Below are 20,763 nucleotides of genomic sequence, written 5' to 3' on the forward strand. Positions count from 1 at the left end.
CTAAAAAGCCAACTGAAGCTGGCAGCAAGGATTTAATGGCACAATCCTTTACTCAGAATGACTTAAAACTCCTAGAATGGTTTTTGAGGGGAGTACATACAGTCATAAGCTTTCATTAAGGCTTTGGAGTTTGGTTTTGGTGGTTTTTTATTTTCACTTGTACACATTCCACCCAACGTATTGAGCGTCAGGAATTTAATATTTTATATCTTCACAAGTAGGGCTTTTATTTGAAAACCCTGCCAAAATGAAGATGCTTTCTGTGGTTGAGTATGCCTTATGTATTCTCTGTGATATACAGTACTTTTCTTACTTTTCTCTCTTTCAATTATTTTGACTAGAGAAGCATGAAGGAAAAAACGAAGAAAGAATAGTACGGTCGTTTGGTTTCCTTTTCCCATTGCACTGAATAGGAAAGTGCTGTGGTAGGATTCTGTAACACATGTTCATGTCCAAAAGCAATTGGCAGTTTTGAATCCTAGTATTGTTCAAATGTGTAACCTGATTTTTTGAATACTGAGGATTTGTCGTAACTCCGACAGTTTGTGTTATTCAAACCACAGTACTGGTTAAATTTTCTGGTTTTGATTGCTTTTTGAAAAGACTGAAGTTGGTGTAGATATATGCTTCCTCTTTCACTTGTATATTGCCTAGAACAAAGCTGAAAGCTGCATTTCTACTGTTGAGTCTCTTCTGGTGACAGCAATTGCTTGTGGCAGCCTAGCAAACTAAACTTGGACTTTTGGGAATCCTTCAAAGAGGCAGCAGCAAGTTTCTTATTGAACAGTCTCCTAATCCTTTCTTTATGGCTTCTGCCAGTATCAGTGGGTTTATATATTTGTTTTATTATCATTTTCCTTAAGACCATCACTGCAGGAGTGGTTTGATGCTTTGGGATAGCAATGTAGGGAATTACTTTTATCCTGTGGTCCAAAGCATGGACCACTGCAGTTGAATTGACTTTAAGGTCAGTGTGAATTTGGAAGGGCATAATTTAATGAACTCTTAGACTTCTTGCTTGCTGATGTGATGATAGGTAATAAACTGAGATGTACTCATGGACCCAAGTTATTTCTTATCTGCCCTGTTTCACTGTTCAATCCTTGAAAAAAATAAGTGAAGGGCAGCTGAAAACTGTTGAAATGCCAGACTCTCTTCCCGGCCTGGATAGTGAATTCAATTTCTTATTCTTGGCAGCATCCCGAAGGTCAAATAATCATTTGCAGGAGTGTGGGATTTTTTATGTGTGCACCTTCGGTGATTACGCAGAATTGGACACAGTGCTCTGATTCCTGCTAATTTCACAGTTCCACGAATACTTTGTTTTTTAAAAGTAGTGCTAAAAATCTTGTCCTCTGATGGCACGTTGTTAACATCCCTGTGACGATCACATCAGTGCTGGTCTAAGTGTTAGTACAACTGAGTCTCCGAACAGGCTTGGAAATTGATGCAGACAACTTTTCCTTTATTTGTAATGAAAAAAGAAGTAAATTAAATGTGATTTTTAAATCATGCATTTACATTTAGCTTCCTCTGGAAGGTTATGAACGGTTCCGTTAAGTATTTATTAACTAGAAAAACAATCCTGAGACTTTTTTCATAAAGAAAAAGGATCATATTACATTTTGTTGTGGGCATATTAATTGTCTTGCTGGTGATTATAGCTAATATAGAAATAATTGTGCTGTAGTTAATGAAATATGTTGTATAGTCTTTTCAATGACAAGATTCTGCTAAGGAGTGACATTGAAATTAGCAGATGAAGATAATCGCATTTAGAATTTGTGAAAAATTGTTTTATAGGAAACTGGTATCTCATGTTGAAATACCTCAGATATTTTTTACACTTACAAAAAACAGTAGTATTTTTCTACTCATATAGCAATATACCATCCAAATATTTAGTAAGATGAATAGCCCTATTTGGTTTTGAAGGTTTTTCTTGTAACTGTCTTGGCTTTGTCCAAGACATCTTTATTTTCTGAAGTTAGTAAAAGATGACTGCTCTAAACAAACTACTAAAAAGCAACTTTAATCAAGTTTAGAGAGGCTGGTTGGACCACTACAATTGGAATAGACTAATATACCTGGGTTGCTCTGAAAGTAATGCCTCCTATTTATTTCCATGGAAACAACAACAGATACAAAGAACAATAACACTATTTGATAGAGAAAATTCTTGACTGCAAGTGTTTTTTACAAGTCACCACCATAGACTATGCATTTTTTTGCCAGCAATGAACAAGAACCTACGTGCCACACTTGTTTAAAAAAAAAAAAAAAATCTGCATGGCTGTCCAGAAAATGGCTTGTCTTTTGCATTGTCACCAGTGCTGAAATGTACCACTCACTGCCTCACTGTGCTCATATCCGCTGTTTTGTCCCCAGAAACGTTCAGCAAAAGTCAATGAATGTCAGTGGGTGCAATTTTATCAGCATGGAGAAATTCATTGACATCTTTGCTTCATCCTCACTTCCAGCCATTGTGTCAGATTGCCCCTTTGCTGCCATCTGTTGCATGGCAACAAAATGGAATGGGATACATGTGGGAAGGTTCAACCTCTGCTGCTGTGTAGCTAACGTCCACCTCTGGTGTTGAGGGCCAACATAATAAAGTAGAAGACTTTACTTTTGGAGCAGCCCTTGTACTTTCGTGGCTATGTCTAGGCTGCTGAAATACAATCTGTACTTCAAAAAGAGGAAAAAAGGAACTGACTTCTAACAGTAGTTTAAATGCACTAAATATACAGAAATAAGTTTACTAAGAACTACTGTTCAGAAACCTAACAAATCCAGATGGAAGAAGGAAACTACATTTTCTCATCTTTTCTGTGTCAGATTTTTCATTCCAGTACATTGTTGAAAGCTTTGGATTTCAAGAGGTAAGAATTCATTTATTTCTCCCCTGGAGAGAGAATTCAACAATGTTCTATAAATATCATAACCAGGAAGTTTTTTCCCAATATTCAGCTGAATGTTCTTAATAAATCCCATTAATCCTTCCATAATTTAAAATGTTATGAATCACTCTAAAGACTGGTGATTTGAGTCATAAATCAGATTTCTGAAATATTGGAAGTCCTCCAACGCGTTTAAAAGAAAACCTCAAATATTTATGTTTTCCTTCACTTCATATATGATCTTGATGACAACTTATGAAATTTAAAGCTAATCTGCATACTTCTGAGACATGCAAGACAGACTTTCTTTTCAGGATACTTTTCAGTACACATTCATCCTAACAGATGAACGTGTTTGGCAATTCAGGGGCCAAACTGGAGGGGCAGAACAACAGAAATTTCTGTATGGATTAAAATTCGTAGGATAATTTCCTGCCACTGATTAATGTCACATGAAAGAACTTTCTCATTCTCTCACTGACGTCAGTAACTAATATTTATAAGTTCCAAAGGGTCTTGTGAGTTGGTATGCACACAGCTTTAGCTTTGAGGCTATCATTTTTAAGTGATGGTTAGACTGTACGGGGAATTTTTTTTAAGTAGTTTGAGCGTATTCTCATAACTTCTGGTTAGATTAGGTATTCTTCTGTAGGTGATTTCTAGTATCTGTAGGTTTAAAAACATGTTTTGTTTGGCCACTACCTCTGAGATCTTCAGGCATTACTTTGAAGGTTTGGGTGGTGTTTTTTGTCTTGCAATGGAATATCCCTGATAATGGAGCATTGTAACATCAAAGCTAAGAACCTACTTGTGAGTTCCAAGAAGATCATCAAAAAAATCCCTTTTGAATTACAAACTTTGTCAAATCCTTAGCAATGACCACTCATCTGCTGTTGTCAAAGAAAAAACAAAATAAAAAGCTTGTGGAGAGTCTTCCTCAAATTTACACATACTGATTTTTTTCAAGTTTGAGACTTGACTATTGTTTAGTTGGAGTTTTGTTCTTAGTCAGATAATGGGGAAGAGGGAGGCAGTTGAAGAATTTCTGGGCCTTTCCCATATAATGCCATATAAAGATGATGCATTGTGAAAGTCATTTGTTATTGCATATACATAACAGCAGTATATAAAGGAGATTATTCCCATCAAAATTGTCCAGATTCTCCACTATTTCTGTAGTGGTCCATACAAGTTAATTGTACCTTTCTCTGTTGCTGGGAGCTTGTGGGCTGATTGGTTGCAAACAACTGAAGACAAGAATTCATATTTACTAAATGGCCATATGATTTAGATGTGGGGAAAGCAAGTGAAGAATATACCAAGCACAGTATTTACAGCAGAGAAGGAAGCATCTTATGCCACGTACAAGCTTTTGCAAAGACCTCATTTGGAATATTACAGTCCTAGTTGCTTTTGTTAAGAAAAATTAGAACTGGATCGGATGCAGCAGGGAAGAGATTCTGAAATGAGAGAATGTGTTATAAAAAAGTGTATCTTGTTAGGCATGGCAAACTCGATGAGGGAAAGAGAAGAGAAAGCAGTATGTAAGCTCAGTTTTGTTATAACTAATGTATGTATAGGGGCCCCTAAAAATCTAAGAAGGCTCAGAGGTGACCTTATCACTCTCTATAACTACCTGAAGGGAGACTGTAGTGAGCTAGGGGTCAGCCTCTTCTCTCTTATAACTAGTGACAGGATGAGGGGGAATGGCCTCAAGTTGCACCAGGGGAGATTTAGGCTGGACGTTAGGAAATTCTACTTTTCCAGCACCTGACCACTCTTTCAGAATGGACTCCCAGGGAGGTGGTTGAGTCACTGTCCCTGGAGGTGTTCAAGAAACGTTTAGATATAGCATTGAGAGACATGGTTTAGTGGGGTTATTGGTGGTAGGATTTATCTGCTGGTGTTTCCTATTTTTCTGTGAAGGATTATTGAAGCTTAGAGCTTAACAATAAAATCTGGGGAATTTTGTATTGCAGTCAATATTTGTAGTGGGAAGTTAGTTACAGTGAACCATGGAGAGCAATGAGAAAGAATCATGTTTCTGGAATTCTTTACCAGCACAGCAATTAGATTTTTTTATCTCAATGTAACAAACCAATTTTCATTCTTCTTTCTCACTAGCAGTTAAAGAAAGAGCACTATTTTCTGAAACACTCATATCTCAGTTAAGAGAATATCTCATACCCGGTTTGCATGTGCTTAGTACATAGCTTCCTTAGAAATAATTCTGATTTTGTTCTTTCATAGAAGCCATCAGTGGGACATGTAGTCAGTCCCTTTATTGAAGACTGAGGCTGCCAGCACAGCTTTTGAAACAGCGCACTGCTTTAGGAAAGCTCAAGTAGTGTCCAGTGTCTAATTTTGCAGGAAAAACAAATTACTAGTGAATCTTTGGAAACAGATTATCAAGGGAGAAATGTAAAAGTGGAATCTGTAGAGCCAAGAACCTGAACTCATTAAGAAGGCTATTTAGGAATTACTTGAAGTCTTGACCTTTATCTTGCTAATGACCTTTAATGAGTTAACAAATAGGATATAAAGGAAGACCTGATCACAAGCTCTCACAAGAGCTGTTTTACTATTGCTTCTGTTGAAAACAGTCATCATACTTCAGTATAATTCAAACATGAACTTGAAATTATGTTCAGAAATTTTGCTCTAAAACTCCTTCCATCTTCTGTACATATCATGTGGCTTTTCCAGTTCAGGCATGCCCATGTCAAAGCTTCCCAGCAGCTAGTGTCTGATCATGTTCCAAAAAACTTCTAGGCCTTAACAAAATGCATTTGCTCTAACTATTGCGGCTACAGCTGCAGCTGTTGCTTTCAGAGCAACTCTTTTAAGACCATGAAACTGATTATGATGTACAATAATTATTGGAAATAGAATTTACTTGTATATATGCTGAGTTGAGAAATAATTTGTAAATGGTTGTTTTCAGGGAGTGAGGTAGGTTCTGCTGCTTAAAAAGTAAAAAATAGAAAGGAAAATTGTAGAATGGCTTTTGATAGCAGCAAGTAGGTGTTCAGGCAAAACTTACTGAGCACGTTCCTTCAGAGGTCCCTTCCAGCCTAAATTGTTCTATGATTCTGTAAGTAAAATAAGGAAGAATTTACAAGGATAATTCCGCATTTACTGATAACTGTGGAATTCTGAAAATAAAGGTTGCTGTATTCTCTGTGAGCTTCAAAGTATTTTCTGAATTGCTTGCACACAAACAACGTTATTTGTGTCTGGTGCTAAAACTTTCACTTCACAGTGGTAGTCATTCTACTGAGCATCTTACATCTATGTTCTTCCTTTTCATTCCCCTCAACATCCCAGACAGTCACTGTAAAACAAGTTGATTTCAAACTATACATATGTTACATGTATTGCTACACATCAACATCATTTTGATTGCATTATATGTATGCCTGAGAGATTTTACAGACAGAGAGGTACCTCAGATATCAAAATGTAGAATGACTGATACATTAATTCTTTTTTTGCCTGTTGAGAAAGAAAATTTAGGCCACAAGCATTTTTTCTGGTGATACAAACTAAAGGTCTGTTAAGGATAGGTTATCCCCCTCGCAGGTTGGCAATAGAAAAAAGGCACGATAGCAAAACAGATCCTTTTCTGCCAGTAGTTTGCTTTTATAGCAACAAAAACATGTAAATAAGCTTCTGAATTTCAGAGATGAATCTTAAAATTGTAAATAAATATTTTTTTGCTATTTTACATAAATTCTAAGCATGCCCTAAGGTGTTCTTGGGGGATTGCTTCACTTGCACAAGCACTGGAGGTACTAGTTTTGTAGTTTCCTGTAGAAAGAAATAAATGGTTAATAAAAAGGCAGAGGAGATACTGGAGGCTGCTACTGTCTGCCTCTTTCTTTCTTCTGTGGGGTGGCTGTGCCAACATTTTGGTGCCGAACATAATTGTGTGGTAGTGTTTCTAAATTTAATTTCTATTTTCTCCATTTCCATGTCAGATGAGGCTTCAAAAGGGCTGAAAATGAAGGTTCTAATGTCCCTGCAACAAAGTAAACACTGCTAGTGGGGTAGTAGGTCATCAGAAGGACTGTGACTGGGTTTCTGGTCCATACCAACAGCCACTTTTGCTGATGAGTTGCACTGAGCTCTACAATAGAAAGAATTACAAATTAGCTCTGCATATCTAATCAGCTCCTGTACTGTGCTACACCGAGCCTGCCTCGTTTAGTGTGTTCCCCACTCCACGATCTCTACCCCAACTCAGGTATTTCTATGTAGTATAGCAGTACTTCAAGGTACTGAAGTATTCTTCACACTTATTTTCATTGAAGTTATTATTCCCTATAAATTAAAGCTTTATTAAGCCTTTGAAGTAGACAGAGTTTGAATATTGTTAAGCTTTAATTATAATTTCTTCTAAATCATGGTTTATCATTTAGCTAATATTCTTGAAGTTCTTAAATACTATTATTTCAAAAATGCTTACCATTTCCAAGTTTTTAATTGACTTTAGTTTCGCTGTTTTTGTGAAGACCTCTATTTCTAACCCTGCCGCTTCTCTCAGCAGACTTTCTCCAGTTTGTGATTTACAGAATCATTAGAAAAGAAAGTCTGCGTCATATTCAAATGTTATGTAAGCAACAAGATTCAATACTTTTTAAGGAGTTTAAAAGATTGTCTCATTAAAATGATCATGAGGATGATGGAGACTTGTGGTTGTATTTGTTGTTTGTTCCTGCATACTTTATAACCACACCTTTGGTACTCTTATGTATTCTTTTTTCTTTATAATTCTGTTGAATTAATATTAGGGAGCACCTTCTAGAAGCTGTATTCCTACTGAGCCAGGATTCAGTGAACTGCTGTCTTGTGCTTTGTTCTTTTGCACGTTTTATTGTAAGTCTGAGTTGAACGCAGACTTGTTTTCTAAAATATCAACTGGTCATGCAAACTTATGATAGAAATGTTTACATTTGGAAACTCAGTTTTGTGATTTGTACTGAGATATCTAATTTTGTAACAAAGTATCAGATCTTCAACCTGATTGTTCTCAGTGCCACTGTCATAATAGTGAAATATTTAAATTTTTCCTTTCAGAAAAAAAAGTCTATGGAACATGGCTGGTGATGACTTTCTAAAAGTGGATGCCTTCTAAGGCAATGTGCTTATTTACAGAGCGCACTGATCCCCCTTTCAGGCTGTAGTTCAACATGTAAATGAGCTGATACAGTGGTACAGTGGCTAACTGCAAATTTAATTACTCTTGGAAATACTTACTTCTCAAAAGATGTTCACTTAATTCAAAGTGGAAATTAAAGGAAAAGTATATATTATAAATGGACATGGATGAATGAAGTGAGGAAGAGATACTGTGGTTGTAATTTGCTTTATTTCCCATATTTGTTAACTTGGGTACAGCTGATTTTAAAGTCGTCGCCATGTTAGTTCAAAGCAGTATTGTCTGTTGCTTAGCTAAGCAAGTGTGTAGCCCTTTAAACGAGAGAAAAAAAAAAAAGAAAAATTTGGGGTGCCTGTGGTTTTCTTACTTGATTTTATCTCTGTACGCTTACACTTTCTTAATGCAACAAGCTGACATAAATCCTGTCAGGAAAAACGAATCTTCCATTTATAATGTTGAATGAAGGTCAAATATAACTTGAAGACTTGTATTGCATGTTTTAGGTTCTTAGTACTTAAGCTTTCTTAAGAAGGGAAAAGCTTTAGATTCTTACACAGAAGCTCATTTTTAAAGGAGTACTCTATTCACTGGGAGAGGTTTTGTTTGCTATTGGTTTTACAGAGAATATTGTTTATTATTGCTAGTAAAACTGAATTTGGGAGCTGAAGTGCATTGCTTTATAGCAGGTCCCTGAAAAACCACTGTTTGCTTGGCAGAAATATGAAGCAAATTGCTGGTGATCTGTTATGTAAATGACAATCTCAGAGTTTGGGGATTTGAAGCATAGAGGTTCACAAAGTGTCTTCATAGCATTCATCATCCGTTCCACTGAGTTGGCTTGCTTCATTCAGGTCATGGGAAGAGACCAGGCTGTAGTTACTGGTTGTAATCACTTATGCTTGTTAGGAATCAACGTGCTGTATTTTAATCCCAAGCAGTTCTCATTCTTGCCCACTAGCATGTATTGAAGGAAAGGGGAGAGGAAGCAGAACAGACAAACCAACAAAATTTCTTTATAAAAATAGTAGTTTGAAAAATAGTGGCTTATGATCTTTGTCCTTGAAGGCCTAATGACATGCACCAAATAAAAGTATTTAAAATGAAGGAGATGGAAAGAAAGGCTTTGGTCTAAAATTTTTAGGATTTTAGTCTAATTCAAATGTTACACTCCTGAAGGAGAGAGTAATTAGTAGTTAATTGTCTTCATGTTTGTCTTGTTGATACAAAAAGTAATTGTTCTGTGCTAGATAGCAAAGTTAATCACCAAATATAGTTTCACTGGCTTTAAGGTTACATCAGAACATGTGCTAACCTGAAATTTAGGAACATGGAAAAAAACCTGGTACAGGGCACCTTTTCAGCATTCCTATCCACTTTCTTATGGCCTACATGTAATCAATAATCTCCTTAGTAATGTACTGCGATGCTTTGATTTCCATCTGCAGTAGAAAACAGAAGTCAGTCTGCATCCCAGCTTTAATTAAGAAAATGTATTTTGGTCTTTGGTATACATTGCAGCTGAGAATCAAAGTATTGCAGGTGTTGGAATGTGTTGCTGTCAATGTTGACAAAATATCAGTACAAGAAAACCATCTGTCCTTACTATTTTTGTATTTTATTGATTCTCAGACTTTGAACTGGTGTAGTCTGTTCTGTGCATGCTACCTGCAGTGATAGGTTTTGGAAGTTATAGGAGGAAGTGGAAAGATGGCTCTTTTTCATTTGTGTATCTTAGTAGGTACACCTGCTAAGGGTAAGAGAGAGAGGAATGAAATATAAAACACCTTACATCATACCTAAGAGTTTGTATGACTGTTAAAGGATGAAGCTGTATCATTCCACTTAACCCAGTTCCTCTGTTTTAATAAACATTCAGATATATTATCTGATCTACCTATAACAGTTTTGATGATCTACATCTGGAGTTAACTGCTTTTCCTTGCCCTTTCTACACCATCTCTGTTTGAAATCTGTATAATTCGAACTGCAGTAATAAACTGAGTTATAGAAATTACCCTTTAGCCAGAATGTGATATGTTTTCCCAGTGGCAGACAAAACTGATGAATAGCTACTTGTATGATTTGAAAGATCAAGTATTTTAATCGTTTTCCTGATTGAAGGGAAAGAGCATGATTTTTAATGCTGAGACAGTGTAGCCTTAAAGACATTTGTTACTTAGCTTCCAAGTTGGAAGCTACTGCATTAGGAAGAATGGATTTTTGTTCTCTTGCTCAAATTAGGCAATATCACTGTGGGGCACGGTAGCTTTATTTGTATAATGACTGCTTCATTGCAACTACAAGGAAGATCATAGAATGATTTGGGTTGGAAGGGACCTTTAAGATCATGTAGTTCCAACCCCCGTGCTATAGGCAGGGACATTTCCCTCTGGACCAGGTTGCTCAAAGCCCCATCCAGCCTGGCCTTGAATGCTTCGGGGGGGAGGGGAGGAGGGACATTCACAACCTCGCTGGGCAACCTGTTCCAGTGTCTCACCACCCTCACAGTAAAGAATTTCTTCCTAATATGTAGTCTAAATCTACCCTCTTCCAGCTTAAAACCATTTCCCCTCATCCTGTTGCTACCTGCCTTATAAAAAGTCCTTCCAGCTTTCCTGTAGGCCCCCTTCAGGTACTGGAAGGCCACTGTAAGATCTCCTCAGAGCCTTCTCTTCTCCAGGCTGAAGAGCCCCATCTCTCTTAGCCTGTCCTTGTAGGGGAGTTGCTCCAGCTGTCTGATCATCTTTGTGGCCATCCTCTGGACCTGCTCTAACAGCTCAATGTCTTTCTTGTGTTGGGGGCTCCAGAACTGGATGCAGTACTCGAGGTGGGGTCTCAGGAGAGCAGAGTAGAGGGGTAGAATCACCTCCCTCGACCTGCTGGTCATGCTTCTTTTGATGCAGCCCAGGATATGGTTGGCCTTCTGGGCTGCAGGAGCACATTTCTGACTCATGTTGAATCTTTAAGTAATCAGTACTCCCAAATCCTTCTCCTCAGGGCTGCTCTCAAGCCATTCTCCGCCCAACCTATATATGTGCTTGGGATTGCCCAGACCTAAGTGCAGGACCTTTCACTTGGACTTGTTGAACTTCATAAGGTTGGCATGGGCCTACCTCTCAAGCCTGTACAGGTCCCTCTGGATAGTATCTATTCCCTCTAGCATGTCAACTGCACCACTCAGGTTGGTGTCATCTGCAAACTTGCTGACGGTGCACTCAATCCCACTGTCCATGTTGCCCACAAAGATGTTAAATAACACCGGTCCCAACACTGATCCCCGAGGAATGCCACTCATCACCGGTCTCCACTTGGACGTTGAGCCATTGACTGCAACTCTGAGTGCAAACATCCAGCCAATTCTTTATCCAGCAAGTGGTCCATCCATCAGATCCATTTTTCTCCAATTTGGTGACCAGGATGTCTTGCAGGACAGTGTCAAACACTTTACACAAGTCCAGGCAGATGACGTTAGTTGCTCTTCCTTTGTCCACTGACACTGCAACCCCATCATAAAAGCCACTAAGCTTGTCAGGCATGACTTGTCCTTGGTGAAGCCGTGTTGGTTACCACCAACCACCTCATCTTTATTTACCATGTGCCTTAGTAGGGCCTTTAGGAGGATCTACTCCATGATCTTGCCAGGCACAGAAGTGAGACTAAGTGGCCTGTAGTTCCCTACTTGAAAATGGGGTTATATTTCCCCTTTTCCAATCAGTGGGAATTTCACCAGACTGCCATGACCTTTCAAATATGAGGGATAGTAGCTTGGCAACTTCATTCACCAGTGAATTTTTTCATACTAAGATGTCAAAAAGCTAACTGCAACCATAATTTATTTTTAAATTCCTTTGTGTTGTCATGTGGAAGCACTGGTGTCTGCTTAAATCATAAGGGTACCTCTCATGAATTTATTAAATATCCAAGGGATAACAAATTATTTAAAATGTGAAACTTCAAGCCTTTATTGCTCTGCTTCTGTCATGGAATGTGTTCATCTAACGTGTAGTCATAATGTGTGTGCTATTTTGAGGCTGTTTGTTACTTGAAAATGAGAGAATCAATTTTGAAAAAGGTGGAAATCTGAAGCTTGTAAATACATGAATCTTCAGACTATGTTTAAAAAAATCTTTTGATTTCTATGAGAGACTCTAACTTGCTGTGAGCATCATTGAGTTCTTGTCTTCTGTGCTTTGTATCAGCTTTGATTTACTTAAGACTCTGGTATTTATCATACTAGGTAGAGAAAACTCTTTAAGAAGTATAGCTAAGTTTAAACATGGCCATAAAAGTTAAGACTGGAATGACTCCTTTTCTCCTCTCTATTACAGAATTGTATAAAGTGTTTATCTTTTGTCCAAGACTTAATGTGCAAAATGTATATTCAGGTGGATGGGCAAGCTCTCCAGCTCAGTCTTGAGGAAACGAGGAAAACTAGAAATAGCTTAGTCAACAGGAAGGAAAATTTATATTTGTAGGGGTTCTGTAGTTACATCAATGAACAGAAGTCGTGGTCTCCCTCTAAGTAAGGGAATGGTGCTCTCATGAGACTTGTCTCCGCTCCAGTAATCTACCATACTGTATCAGATTATGTTAAACACTACATTTAATAGCTTCAGAAAGTCTTTGTGTGTAAAACCAACGAGGATGAGGAAAAAAAAAATCTAAATACATTTAATGTCTAGCAGTTTATTGTTATTATGACTGAAAACAAGTGTTGCTGATGTTATTCCAAAGCTGTACCTTAGGTTTTGGAATGTTTTCAAATTATCATAATTTAAATGCCTTCTTCACTATTTATAAGTAATCTTACTTTGACATGCTTAAAGAGTAGACAGAGACTCATGATAAGAAAGTAACACTGATCCGTATAAATTACTTTTTGACGCATGGGAGGATTCAAGTCAATAGCTTTAGTCCTAAGATGGCAAATGGAATTAGTGGAGCCTTAGAGATGTTAATGGATTTCTGTGTGTTTAGAGTCTTAATTGAGAATCTTTTGAAAATATTTGTGGCAACCATTGGTTACTAAATACTGAGTAGTAGTGGGTTATGGATACAGAGAAGAAGAAAATGGTCATCAGGTTTGGGGGTTTCACTGTACATTAGAAGCCAGAAAAGGAGCAAGAAAACTAGATTTCTTGCATAGGTGTAGTGTAGTCTAAGTGCATCAACATAATTCACATGTATGTAATTGTGTTAAGAAATATCATCCTTAATTGAGAATGTTTAGTATGAGTATTCTGTGTCAGAAATCATCCTATTTCAGGAAATATTTGCAAATATGTTTTTTAAGGAGTACACAAAATGGATTTTAGCTATGGGAGTACAGTTTTTATGAAGTGTAAAGAAGTGCATTCTTTGAATCATCTGATATGTGAAGGACTACCAAAAGCCATTTATAAAGGTCTGTACTTAAATATAAACCCTTCTTAGGGTTACCATTGTTCTAACCTGTGTTTTGGCAAATGTCACATCAATTTTGAACAGTTTTTTGTTAAGTGAGTGCTATAACATCTGAACAAATTTTGATAAATCTTTTTGTAATTTTTATAGGGATTCTTAAAGCACTAAGGATGAGAGAAAATCATAAGCTTTTGTGGAATTGTGAAGTGTTGTAAAGGAAGTTGTTCATATCTAGCAGTGCCAAATAAGCTTAAAATAAGTAGTGAGTATAGAGCAAAGAAATCAACTCAAACAGCGTGACTTAGCAATATTGTTTCTTTTATCATTGTTATTAAAGAATCTGCTTTCAGTTGTTTCAAATAATGGTGATTTCTAAACTCAAGCTTAGGACTGAAAGCTAGATACTCTGAGTAAAATTCTGAAGTCATCCCTGTAGAATTCTCATTTCGGGCGTCATCAAGGTGAATACGGGCTGCAGAATGTGATCCATTAGAGCTTTACTATAGTAAACTGAAAACTCATTTAGTGTTCGTTACTCTAGCTTGTAGTTAAAATTGTTTTATGGTTAATGGGCAGCATGAATGAGAGGTACAAGATTCTGTTTAAATACTGTACTCAAATGATATGGTGGAATTTAAATTTTGTTCAAAAGTAATGACATTATAGCTCAGTTTATCGAAGAGAATGGATTATTTATTGCTTTTTTCTTTGCGTGCTTGTTTCAGGGGTCCATTCAGTGTTGTGCGGCGATGTATCAACAGGGAAACAGGGCAACAGTTTGCTGTAAAGATTGTCGATGTAGCAAAATTCACTTCAAGTCCTGGATTAAGCACAGAAGGTAAGAACAAAAAATGAAGCAAATTGTAAGCAGACAGCTTTTTCGTTTCTTAATTTTATAGTAATTATAACAAATGCTATCGTAAGCTTAATGGCTAGTTAGATTTGAAGTAATTCTCATGTCCTGCTTCAAATTTACCAGAGAATTTCATTTAAATTGAGATGTTACTGCTAGCTTCTTTGTCGTAGCCCTCTTCAAACAAAACATAAGCTACACATTCCATAATATTGAGCTTACATATAGTCACATTATGGTTTTGGAAGGTGACACCAAAGTTACCACATTCTATGTTAGTGTATCTTTACTAAAATAATTTGGTGCACTCTAGGGTATTTTGGTACAGATTTCTAAAGCCAATAAATTCTGTCTGTATTCTAGTTTTTGTCTGACCCATATTTTAACTACTGTTGGATGCTAGGACACATTTACAGGAGTATATCTTTCCTCAGCCTTCGGTGAAATTTAATTTTTGGTGCCAAAAATTGAATTGCACCAAAAGGGGGAAGTAATACGCAAAAGCTCAAGGATTGGTCATGAAGAAAGGAGAAGCCAGCAGTAGTTATAGTTTCACTGAAAAAGTGCAGGAAGCTGTTGATGTTTGCATTTTCTGCCTTGGGAGTATACTAAAATTTGTTTTTCCGTTCCACTAATGTTATACGGATACAGTTACAATTCAAGCTGGCAAGTCATTGATTTAATTGTTTATAAAGAGTTTGTGTTTAGTGGTATGTCATTTTGTTTTGGTTGGTTGGTTTTGGGCAAGTTGTTTTTTGGGGGGTGGGTGGGTTGTTCCTAAGATTTTGAATTGTTAAGCATTAGTTTTATAACATTAAGACAAATAAGCTATGTAAGTGTACATGGAGCAAGTATTGTATCTTTCTGAAAAACAGATAAGAATCTGTTTTTCACAGATTCTTTCCATCATGTGTATTTCCTTTTCTTTTTTTGTAGACCTGTCTTCAGTCCAGGTTTTAGGCTTGTATTTCAAAAACATGCTATTTTTCTTTTGAGTTTGTTAGGCTTATTTCTGATATGGCATTCCTTCAACACACTGGGGGAGAACCATGTCTTGCAGACAGCATGGTGGTACTTAGATAAAGTAAACATTACATAACTTAGCAGGGGGAAGTAGTACTTGTAAATTATATTGAACTGTATGCTGCAATTGAATGGTAAGATTAATCATTTGGAACGTTCTCTAACTCAGAGTTGTCCTTTACATGTTCGTTTTGAGGATTATCTTTTTACACCTTTGCCATGCACTGTCTTTTTCTGATGCACAGGAGTGGAAGAGTGGGACAACTGTCAATCATAAACCAAGGAAAATCCCTGAAGATGACTTGTAATGTCAACTTTATTCAGTCTGCTGTGCTCTAAAACTTCTTAGTCTTCAGGTTATATTTGATTTTGATCAGTCCAGGGAACAACCCCTCAGAAAGACTCAGAACTTCTTTGTTTTCATTTCAGAGAAGTCTGAAGGAAGGGCTATTTCAACATGGATGGCTGCATTCAATAAGTCTCTATTAAGCAGCTAATACTGTGATTTTGAGCTTGTGAGGAAGTTGAACATGGTATATATTTTAAAAGAAAGACTATTTGTTGGTCTAAACACCTATTTCTTACATTAGTGGAACCTCCCTTACCACAATAACAAAAGCAATCAAGTGCTGAAAAATTAGGTACTGTAGGCTAATCTGTGTTTATCAATCAGTGCTAACATGAGCATTTGTGGTATGGGTTAGAGCAGTCACTAACTTACTAGGCAAACTTTTATCTGCTAGAAAGTTATTTTCATGTGGTTTCCATAAGACTTGTAACATGTAGGGTGTATATAGACACAGATCTTAAGTCTATGTGCATCTTTGCAATGGATTATTAATAGGAAAAAAATTAATTCCATGCAACAACTCCTGACAGCTAACAAATCTAATTTAGACTAAATTCTATTGGATTCAAGTATTAGTATTCATGGACTTGAATACTGTGTGTCTTCAACCTCTGTAGTTAAGTAATTTAACCATATTAATCAAGTCAGTTGACACTTTGTCACTGTTCAAGGGGCTGCATGATCTACTGGGTTACTGTTGGATATTTTACACGATGAAAGATTTTACTACAGTTCACCATGTTTTCATATTGCAGAGTACCAAAAAATAAAAATACACTTAATAAAATGTGAAGCTTGAATATTTTTAGAAATAAATGAGAATGTGTTATACTTTTCTATTTAGAGGATTCATATGGAAGAGTACCTCATGCTATAGTAAGCTACTTTACTCATTGAGGTATCATAAAAAACAGTTTGAAGTATAAGTTTTCCTTATATCTGAATTTATTATAGCTCACATCGGTTACCTTTTGATTGTCCATTTATTCTGCTTCTCCTCGTATCCCATGATTTTTTTTTATTTTTCTCTGCGTGCCTTGCATATCTTGCCTATAGATAGGTGTTCTAACAGAAAAACAACTGTGAGAAGTACAAACACTTTATCAAAAAGACCATGTTCATCAGTTTCTTTCCACATGAAAGCCAGTATAGATTATTTGCCTTTTCTTAATCTTTAATTGCTTTCTTGTAAGATGCTGTGTGTTTTTTTTCTGGCAGTTTAAAGGATAGTGCCCTGTTCTTAAAGCCCATGCGTTCTTGAAATTGTTTTTCAGGAGTTAATTTATGTGTTAGATTGAATAATCTGTGATTCATTTTGATAGCAATGTCCTTACAAAAAAATGTGAATTACTGTTACTTTCACAACGTTCTAATTGGTGAGATAGATCTTTTGAATTAGGAGTATGTATGCATTCGAATAGGCTTGTACATATGCAAGCCATTGTGAAGCTGAATAGATGAGCTTATAAGGAAAGATTCAGGTTTCCCTTAGAACCCCAACTGAAGACAATAGACAATCTTAATAGTGTTTTGGCTGTGACAAAAAGGGGGGAGTTCTAGCCAAGAAAGAAGTGTTTTATGTTTGACTACTTCTAGCACAGAAGGGTGCAAGATAATTGAATCAAAAGTGGTACTGCTGTATATCATCCATCCTAGGACAAGAATTCTAAAGTTATTTCAGAGGGGCATGAAAGTTGGCATCACTTTATATTGTGGTTTGTTTGTTTTTCCTACAAAGGGCCTACAGATCTTTGCACTGACACATTTTCCTGTTGCAGTTTTCTTACAGATGAGACCTTACTCTTGTTCTACTTATTTCCTTACATACTTAACCATTGATGGTTAAAAAATCTTTCCTTTGGACCATTTTTTTAATGATTTTGTCAGCCCAGTTCATTTAAAAGGCTTTGTTGAATTCTGAGAAAAGATGCACCACAGAATATCTCAATCTTTTGATGTTGGAAGGCATTGGTGAATCACAAGTTATTTTTTACAAATGCATCTATATAAGATTCTGCAAACCTGTGCCTGTTTTTTCAAGGATTTAAGTAAAAATAAAATGTTACTGTTGAACTGAAGCCTTTGGGTAAGGAATTTTGCAAGCCCCATTTTTTTAATACTAAACTATATTTAGACTAGATTTGAGGAAAGAACAGGGGAACCTAATCCTTTGATTTGGAAACATCTACCTACCTGGAACTTCAGATTGTTGCCACTTGTGTTGTAACATAGTTGAGTGTGATTTACCCAAAAGAAATCCATGAAGAATACTTGAATACTTTACTTTCTAAAGCAAGCGATGTGCTGGGTACTATTAGATGTAATATGGAAAATAGGTCAAGGGAAGTCACTTCCTTCTGTGTGGCAACTGTCGGGTCCACACCTGAGCTATTGTGTCCGGTTTGGGGCTTTTACAGTCTGAGAGATGTGAAAGAACTAGAAAGGAACCAGCAGAGGAATAGCAGGATAGTCAGGATGCTAGCGAGTTTGGCTCATTTAATCTGGTAAAGAGAAGAAGGAGGTGATAAAATAGTAGCCTACAATGACTTCAAGAATTAAAAAAACAGCCAAGCTGTCAGTGACAGGTATTTCAACAAATATTAATGGCAAGGCATCTTGGCTTGAAAGGATTGGACAGTGCATGAGGAAAATCTTGTTGTGGTTGTGTAGCAAATGCAGGCATTCTAGAGAGGTTACAGGACCTCTGTCCTGTCAAGGCTCTGCTTACCAGGTGAAGGCACAGCTATCCTTTACTAATGCTGGCAGTAACCTCATTCTGAATCGAGATTGGACTGGATGACCATCAGAGGTCAAGTTTAATCAATCAAGTATGAAATAACATTTTTTAGTAAAGAAAAAAATACAGATGTCAAGGCTGTGATGAAAGGAACCTGCACAAGAGTTTCTGCCTAACAATGCAACTTGGACTGGTGCTTAAAACCAATTCTGATGATTGTAATTTCAAGCACCTTTCTGGGAAGTGCATAGTTCCTACCTTAATTCTTCAATTTCTTTCACATGTGGATAGATACATCCCATTTTTAGTACAGGAAATGTCACCTAAGCTTTTTTGAAGATTTGTTTTGTTCTATCACGGTGAATGGTTTGAGTTTTCTTCTTTTTTTTTTTTAGAGAAGCAATAGGCTGTTTTAATTGAAATTCAGTTTAACTTGTTTGTATGTTATAAATGTCTGTTTTATAGTTCTACTATAACATTAATTTTAAAAGTTGTTATTAAAATTAAATATTCCTCTGCAAAAGTGAAACATAAAAGATGGAACCAAGCTTTTTTTTTTCCTTTAAGAAGACATTTCTGTAAGTGTTGAAGCATATTAACCATGTAATAGTTACTATGAATCATGGGAATAAAAACATAACAAGAATTTCTTTCTAAAGATTCCACTTTTCTTCCTATTGGAAGTCAGTTCACTGGATGGAAACAGGGATTTCAGTCTTTGGCAACAATTTATATTTCATCTTAAATGAAAAAAAAAAAAGTAGTTCAAATACAGGGTTATACTTCAGGGCTCCTTTTTGGTGCTGTTTCTATTGTGTGTCCAGGAGTTTCCAGGAGTTGGGATAAAGGTATGAAGTGTCACAGGTCAAATTATTGTTTTGATCACCTATGGAGTCCTGCATAACAATCTTATTTGTCCATGGAGACAAGTAGGAAGCTATATAAGGAGATAGCGCTCTTCATCAAATCATAAGCAATAAGTAATAAAGATCAGTGATACGTTCTTCATTTCAAGAATATCAAATTCTGCAGGCATGTTCACTGCAAGCAGTGAATGTGTAGTAGATGTAATGCTTTCCCTTTCTATGTTCAGAAGGGAGAGCATAGGAGAAGAATGTATTATACCCACTCTAGAGCACCTAAGAATATTTAGCTAATTTTGATGAACTATTTCTTACATAGAAAATTGTAAAGTTTTTAAGCACTGCAAACAACTGTTTCTTTATTCCTTCTAATTAATCTCCGAAACAAGGACAGCTTTGTTTGGTGTTTGACTTCACTTGCTTTCTTTCAATATGTATCTGTTCATACTGGATTTAATATAGTACTGAACACAGAGGAGCCTTGGAGAAGTCCATTTTCTGTCTCTCTCCGATACTAGTATTGTTAATTGTCCAAATCTAAACTAAAATAGTCTTGTTGGGTAATACATAATACCGAACCTTTTTCAAAAAAAGTTTCTATACTAACTCCCTCTCCCTCCAAAAAACAAGCAAAATAAAACATCTCAGGCACACTTTTCTATTATTCAAAAATAGGCTATAGAACCTTGAATTAATTCAGTCTTGTTTGTCCGTTTACTAAAGAGTTCCAGTTGCATGTAGATGGTAATTAAAGAGTACGATGGTTTATATACTTAAGTTTGGTATACTAAATGTATGAAGTATTCAGTAAAGGAATTATCTAAACACTCTCTGCATTGTGTTACTCACAAACAGGCCTGAACTATGTAAGAGTATGGTGTATCGTTGAAATATTAATTGCTGCAGATGAGGTGCACCAATAAGTGTCAAGGTAGCTGGCTGTTGTTAGTAAGACCACTCTAGATAACCTCTGAATGATCATAGTGATTGGGAAATTGCCAAAATAATGAAGGAGAGCAAATGTCACTTCTGTCTTCAAGAATGGGAAGAAGGACTAAGAGTACTTAGAGGCATTTCCCAGGTACTTCCCTCTGTCTCTGGGAAGATAATGGAGTAGCTAATCCTCAAACCTATTTCCAGGCACGTGAAGGAAAGGAAAATTGTCAGGAGTAGACAGCGTAGATTTACTGAAGAGAAGTAAATTCTCTGCTACAAAACACTGCTTTTTGACATATTTGCTACCATTAGCTCTAAGCCCTTTTGCCAGCAATGAACAAGAGCCTCCATGCTGTGCTTGTAAAAGTCTGTACCAGTGGAGGTGACCCACTGTTGCTGTCACCACTGCTGAAATGCACCACCCACCACCTCATTGTGCTCACATCCACTGTTTGCTCTATACAAACATTCAGTAAGCATTGATGAATGTCAGTGGGTACCATTTGTTCTGCAAAGAGGAACTCAGTGACGCACCTTT

At 36.6% G+C, this 20,763-nt stretch overlaps 1 protein-coding gene across 6 annotated transcripts in view; it reads left to right on the top strand.

The window, feature by feature from the left end:
- Positions 1 to 20,763, top strand: part of CASK (calcium/calmodulin dependent serine protein kinase) — a 206,662-nt gene that overhangs the window by 42,192 nt on the left and 143,707 nt on the right. For 4 of the 6 annotated variants that reach the window (XM_021407408.1, XM_021407427.1, XM_021407449.1 and 1 more), the window contains exons 1-2: positions 2,782 to 2,882; positions 14,190 to 14,302. In XM_021407408.1, coding sequence (XP_021263083.1) covers positions 2,797 to 2,882; positions 14,190 to 14,302 — 199 coding nt within the window. In that variant the 5' untranslated portion in view covers positions 2,782 to 2,796. Of the gene's footprint in view, positions 1 to 2,781; positions 2,883 to 14,189; positions 14,303 to 20,763 lie in introns of those variants that run through there. The other 2 variants (XM_021407417.1, XM_021407442.1) reach the window with 1 other exon arrangement.

This window comes from Numida meleagris, chromosome 1, assembly GCF_002078875.1.
Source record: "Numida meleagris isolate 19003 breed g44 Domestic line chromosome 1, NumMel1.0, whole genome shotgun sequence".
NCBI classification, from domain to species: domain Eukaryota; kingdom Metazoa; phylum Chordata; class Aves; order Galliformes; family Numididae; genus Numida; species Numida meleagris.